Below are 6,819 nucleotides of genomic sequence, written 5' to 3'. Positions count from 1 at the left end.
CAATTTGCTGGCAATGAATGCAGGAAAATGCTGAAGAATGTGGATCTTCTTCAGAGAATGGCAGAACAGGATTACACATTTGACATCTTTGATGTAATTGACACACTGTGAAAATTTGATTCTGTGGTTTCTGGATACTTTGGATAAAAGTTGGAAAAATAGAAAGAATTGATGAATACACACTGCATACTTGTGTCTGACAAGAGGAAGCATCACTCCAAAGGTTCATGCAGTGTTTTTCCACGGGAAAGAGTTCATTGAAAAACAAAGGGAACCACTAGGAAAATACCGTGAGCATGCATTAAAGGCTTTGCACCACAACTTCAAATTACACTGGAGAAGATACAAAAGGCCAATTGATCACCCTGAGTATAGGAAGTGGCTGCAAACCTGTCTGGTTGACAACAACAGCAAAAGCTTGAAAGGAAGAGAAAAGTATGAATACTAGAAAATAGTGCAGATTTTCTAATATAATACATAATAATATATAATTATATTTAATAATACTTCAATGAGAAAAACTGCTTTTTTCACTCTTGGATAACTTGTTGAGTAAAAGCTGTTGTACTCAACCATAGCTTAAAGATCATTGATGAAATTATCAAAGGTGCAGTTTTCCATTGTAGTTTCTTCTGATTTTGCAGATTATTTTATAGCTATTGAATATCTTTTGTTTTAGAAAAAAATAGTATTTAAAAACTTGATTTGTTATATAATCTTTTGCAACTTTTTATTACACAGTTACCTTTTGTGTTTTTTATGCCAATCTAGAATAAAGAATATTTATAATACTGTAAAAATGCCAAAAAATATTGAATGCTGTCATTTTCAATTTTTAAGAATAAGCAAAATTTTAAACGCACTTTTCTTCTGCGGACGGTGATAGATGATTTCAGTTTTTATAGTTTTGAGATCAGGAAAGTGTCAAAATTGCTCCCACCAAAGGGTTTTTCTGGAGCTTGCCAGAGTAATTTTTTTCTTCTGCCAACGGGTGTGATTAATATTTTTCGCTTAACTTGGACCAATAGTTACGAAAAATTTATTTACTTGATTTGCTATCTCTTTAGAATAATATAAAAAATTATCATTGTTTTTTGTTGCATGTTTTAATTTTTTGATTGCCAGTAATTTCATTTAAAATTTGCCATGTGCGTTTAGCATTATTCTTAAACTTCTCTAATAAGTTTGAGTAGTATTTTTTTTTAAGTTTTTTTTTTGACTTATAATATAAATTTCCTTATTTTTATCTGTTTTTGACTTTAAATACTTTATATACAATTTTTGTTTAAATTTGGAAGATTTCCTGAGTTCTTTGGTAATCCATGGTGACTTTAAGCTTTTTATGTTTAAGTTAACTTTGTATTGTGGGAAGTTTGCATTATAAACATCATAGAATGTGAGTTATAAACCCCATTTGCTTTCGACGAAAAATTTATATGTTTTTAATGTAGTAATAATAGTTGTTCATTAAATGATGCAATATTTACTTTACTAAAACAGCGTTTTATGATAACTTGTTTTTTTATTGTTAATTGCTCATTATCAGTATTTATTGAAAAGAAAATAGGAAAATGATCTGAAAAATCATTTTTAATTAATCCTTTTTTAAAATATTCATTAAAAGTATCTGTTGTGATAATACTATCTATTAAGGATACTAACTTTAAAGTTACTCTTGTTGGTTTATTGATTAGCGGAATTGCACCGTTTTCAAATAAATCATTATAAAAACTATTAGTTTTTGAATTTACGTGATATTTTAATGCGTCTAAATTTATGTCACCAATTATGTAATTTAATTTCTTTTCTGTTGTACATTTTTTATAATATCAGTAATTAAAAGGACTTGAAACTATTTATTTCACCAGATGGTGGGCGATAACAGTAACTTAAAAGTAGAGATGGGAATCGAACCCTTTTTTTAAAGTTCGGGTCCGGTTCGGTTATATCTAATGTTCGAGTTCGGTTCAGTTCGGTCTTAAGCACAGTTCGGGTTCGGTTCGGTAACAACACAACTATCTTTTTATTAGTTACAAAGCTTTACATCCACAATGATAAAACACAAATAAGTTAAAGTAATATTAAGTAGTTAAAGCATTGCAAATAACTTGAAATAATTTGCAATGCTTTTTTACTACAACTTTAAAAGTTCAAAAAACAATGCAGTTGCTAATAGCTGCAGTTAAAGTGCACAAAACATTAAAGCAGTAACTTTCTGAACATAGATAGCTGTAGCTTAAGTAGCCTATTGTCAGTCTAGTAATCAGGGCTACATGTTGTATTTGAGAAATATCAGCCTTTCCAATGTTTCTGGGTTTAGGCGAGCCCTGCACTCACTCACCGTCACCCCACACACTGAAAACACTCTTTCACTGGCAGTACTTGTAGCAGGAATAGCCAACAATTTTCTACCAATCAATGCCATCGTCGGAAGCTTATGTTCACAGTCATTGTCTTTCCAGAATTGCAATGGATCACACGCTGTCAAGGGCAGTGCCAAGTATTTGTCAAGTTCATGTTTTGTGTCATTCCTGTTGGCGTTAGACAATGGAGTGGCAGCTGTTTTAAAGTCTGCCAGCAAGTCATACAATTCAGGGTCAGCTTGATTCTTTTTTGAAGGAGGCAGCTGTTCCGAATGACTGCATTCACTAAAGCTGTCTATATCTGTATTGCCTGAGTCCTTTCGTATCACCTGATTTAGTGAAGAAGAAATAATTTTGTCCACCATACTACGCATCTCTAAATAAACAAAATTGCGATCTTCTGTGTTGACAAAAGACAAGTATTTGTAAGAAGGAACAATAAGTATTGATAGCTTGTGCAAAGGATGAATAATATACTTTTCATTTAAGCTGGACAGAAAAGCTGCCTTCAAATCACGCACACTGTCGCTGTCTGAACCATTGATCTTACAGACTGACCGAAGACAAAATAGCACTGGCCATACATCAGGGGACGCAGGCACATTGTCATGTGACAATTGTACAGTAACCTTGTAAAAGGTATGCAAAAATTCTATGACGTCATGCAACAATTTTTTATTAACGTTGTTCAGTTGCTCAAGTTTGTCAAACTGCTTTGAATCAGCAAGAATTGACTTGACATGATCTAATCGGTATGATAATGATTGCAAAAGAAAAAATTGACAGTTCCAACGAGTCGCAACATTCTGTTTGAGAGTGTTATTTAGTTCCTGGTTTTTCCCACTATGTTTAAAGTAGCCCACCATTTCCTTTGAAGTCTTGATCATTTCAAAAACTAAATTAGCACTAAGGAATTTCAAAGCCTTTTCAAAAGCTAAATTCAGATTATGAGCTGCACAGCAGCTCATAATCTGAATTTAGCTAACATCGTTGCGATGAATTTAGCTAACATCGTTGCGAAGTCTAACATCGTTGCGATGAGCCGACTTCATATTACTCCTATTATCAGACACAAATACCAAATAGTCACTTTTTATAGTCTAAGGGAAAAGTTTTTTAAGTATTTCAGTTGTCTTTGCTTTTACGGCAATGCCAGTCTTAGACTCACTTAACTCAAACAATCCAATACACTTACTTATAAGACAATAACTGCTGTTAATATATTGTGCTGTAAAAGTCTGATAAGAGTATTTTAGAATGCCATCGGTCCAGTGATCAGTTATTTTGAACACATTCGTTGTATTACTTCGGTAGTAGTGTCTTGGCGTTGTTCGATCACACATAATATCCTCAAGTTGCACTGTTCCATACTTCGAACCAATTTCAATCATTGTTTGAGCAAACGGAACCCATCATCCTAAACACACGAGAATGGCTGAATGTCTCCTACAATCATGTACAGGGCTGTACGTTGAGCATTTTCACATATGTGTTAAGAAACCTGTAAAGTATAAATAATAAACAATAGACATTAAATACATAGCAATACATAATGGCCTTATTTTTGTACAACAAAAAACATTGGCACTGACAACCAAAATCCACACTGCTTACAAACGGCAAATTCCTTGACAACCAGTTGATCATAACATGATTACTCACAGTTATACAAAAATCAAATAAAATTCATTGTAATAAAGGTTAATTGACTCTATTTAGCATTTGATATTCAATTATCAAACCTGAATGCTGCTCAGTTTGGCATTGTGTGCTATATGAAATGCCTGAGAGATGCAGGTGATTATTGATTTATTGAAATATTTATAAAACTAAATAATTATATATGCAGTAAGTCTAGCAACAAACCTCATCTCCAACTTCAACGCAACGGAAGCGTGTCCAGCATTCACTCTTTGTCCATGATGCAGGTACTAAGCGAGCCGCTCCGTCTGTTATCAATTTCTCCCACACTTTATTAGTCCATTTACGAGTTAATTTACTGTTACTCATTACTACTAAAATATTATATAATTATTGCATTCAATAATTACTAAGATATAATTAAAAACTCAGAACATTAACAACATCCCCATATTTCAAATGTTTAGAAACAGCATTTCCGTTTTGGTTTGTAATGTCATGAATTGTAGACTTATCGCGAGGTTAGAATTATTTTGCTCTTTCCATCGTTTCCCATCTCTACTTAAAAGTATATTTTTAGTTTCTTTGGCTAAAATTTCAATTGTTAAAACCTCTTTATCGGCATCAGAAATACGCATTTCAGGCCTATTAATAAACCGCATTCCTTAACCTACATAAAAAAGTATTCCACCGCCTCAATATTATTCCCAAAATTTTCAAAACTCTTTTTTAAACTTCTTATGTTAAAATGTATAACATTTTAAGCGATCTCGCTCAAGAAATTCTTTTAGTTCATTGTTATAAAAATAAGAACAATTGTTTAATAAAGCACCCGCTTAACTAAAATAAATTGAATCAGTTTCGTTGTTTATTGTTTGAAAAAAGTCAAAAGAGTTAAACTCAAAATTGTTTACACGTTTTGAGTCCATTTTTTAGTTTTTAAATATAAAACTAAGAGAATTTCGATAAATGTAAATGTTACATTCATTTAAGAATGTCAAGTTAATAATTTGAAGAATAAAAAAATTAAAAATATCCCGTAAAATATTAATTAACAAAAAATAAAAAATATAAAGCTAATTTATACTTGGCCATTTTTTGTGTCAACTTTCTATTCTGCCCATTCACGACAGATAAGTTTGTCGTAGGAGATAAATGCATACTTTCCTTGTTCTCTTTCTCTTAACATTTTATTTCTTAAACTTTTTCGTATTTGAACAGTTTCGTAACAGAAATCCTGGTTGATATAAATTTTCATTCCTTTAAGCCTTACAGATATCTTCATTATATCAAACTTATTTTTATAGTTTAGGAGTTTTAAAATTATTGTTCTATTTTTTAAGCATCTTTTGGTCCGGTTCAATGTGCTCGTTCAATTTTAACATCTTTGATTTCAAACGTCTCCTCAAATAGTTTCAAAACTTTTAACTCACTTTCTTACCAGCTTTCGTGTTCACTTTCTTTTATTACAGTTATCCTTAGGTTCTTTCTTTTCGATCGATCTTCTATTTCCCTTAACTTGTTGTTTTATTTACAGCGCTTTTATCTTTTATCTGACTTCTTACTTTATTTGAATGCTCTTTTACTTTTTCAAATTTTGATGCGACTATTTCATCGTTTACATTAATAAATTTTTTGGTATCATTTAACTCATTTTCTAAAGACAATATCTTTTGATTAGATATTTCCAAAGCATTTGTAATACTAACAATTTTTGTTGAACTGTTTATAATGTCTGTTTCAAGTTTATTAAATCTTTCGGTAATAATTTTTAAATTAGCAGTCGTAATTGCAGTAAAACTTTTTTCTAATTCTTTTAATAGCTTATGACTTTCTTCAACTATTGTGTTTTTTTGTTGTTCCAAAAGTAAGTTAATTAATTGTTCTATACTTTCCGTAAAAAGATCCATTTTTATCTTACTATCTTACCTAACTATCCATAAAAGTTGTAAACCATTGCGCTAACAACACGCAGTTAAAATGCGCGATAAATGTGACCCGTACCAAATTGTTTAGTGGTCCATTCAGTACTGGTTTGTGTTTTCAGTACTGGATTCAGTACTGAAAACACAATCCATTCAGTACTGGATTGTACTGAATGGACCACACGGTTAGCCTTTTTTATAAATATGATTAATAATTACAAGTTTCGTAAACTATATTTACAAGTTTCGCGAGTCACAAAATATAATAAAATTTACACTTAAAATAGTACGGGCAGGACTTCAAGAAGATCCTAATGATCATATCAAAAAGTTTATGCAATGTAATTATTATGTATCATGATACTTTAATATTTTTTGAATTAAAATAAAATCAAGATAGATAAAAATTAAGCAAAACAAGATGCAGCTTAATAAATAAAACTGTTAAGAAAAAAATCAAAGGTTTTCTTTGGAAAAAATAACTTTTTTAGTGTTGTATTTAAAAAAGGCAAAGGTCATTTAGATAATACACATAAGTCAGTTCACTTTGCAGTTGATATATATGTAGTTTAATTCATAATCTGTAAGAAAAATTTAGAGTATTTGTTTTTATTCAGGATCCGATTTTTAAACTTTGTTTTCAAAGAAAATGATTTTTGTTTATTTTTAATTACAAAAATAAATCAGTTTGCTGTATAAATAAGGGCTACAATATCAATTAGAGAACTGAAAAGTTTTTTTTGAATGAAGTAATAAAGTTTCCTGTTTCTCAAGTGTTACATTTATAAGCGTTTCTCTAGTGTTAAATTTATAAACGTTTCTCTAGTGTTACATTTATAAACGTTATTTATAACAAAGTTATTAAGAAAATGGTACTTGACCTAATTTAA

The 6,819-nt window shown here is 30.6% G+C and overlaps 1 protein-coding gene across 1 annotated transcript; it reads right to left on the bottom strand.

The window, feature by feature from the left end:
* Positions 1-2,269: 2,269 nt before the first annotated feature.
* Positions 2,270-3,331, bottom strand: LOC136085305 (zinc finger BED domain-containing protein 4-like). Its single transcript, XM_065806600.1, has one exon. It carries the CDS (start codon positions 3,329-3,331, stop codon positions 2,270-2,272), a length of 1,062 nt encoding a protein of 353 aa, XP_065662672.1.
* Between the last annotated feature and the right edge of the window lie 3,488 nt (positions 3,332-6,819).

The sequence above is a fragment of the Hydra vulgaris genome, chromosome 09 (assembly GCF_038396675.1).
Source record: "Hydra vulgaris chromosome 09, alternate assembly HydraT2T_AEP".
In the NCBI taxonomy this organism is placed as follows: domain Eukaryota; kingdom Metazoa; phylum Cnidaria; class Hydrozoa; order Anthoathecata; family Hydridae; genus Hydra; species Hydra vulgaris.
The sequence above is the reverse complement of the archived record's forward strand: the minus strand, read 5'-3'. Positions and strand labels throughout refer to the sequence as shown.

What these genes read in the sequence shown, in the direction of transcription:
- LOC136085305 (XM_065806600.1), bottom strand. Translation starts at nt 3,331, where the DNA reads ATGAGCTGCTGTGCAGCTCATAATCTGAATTTAGCTTTTGAAAAGGCT.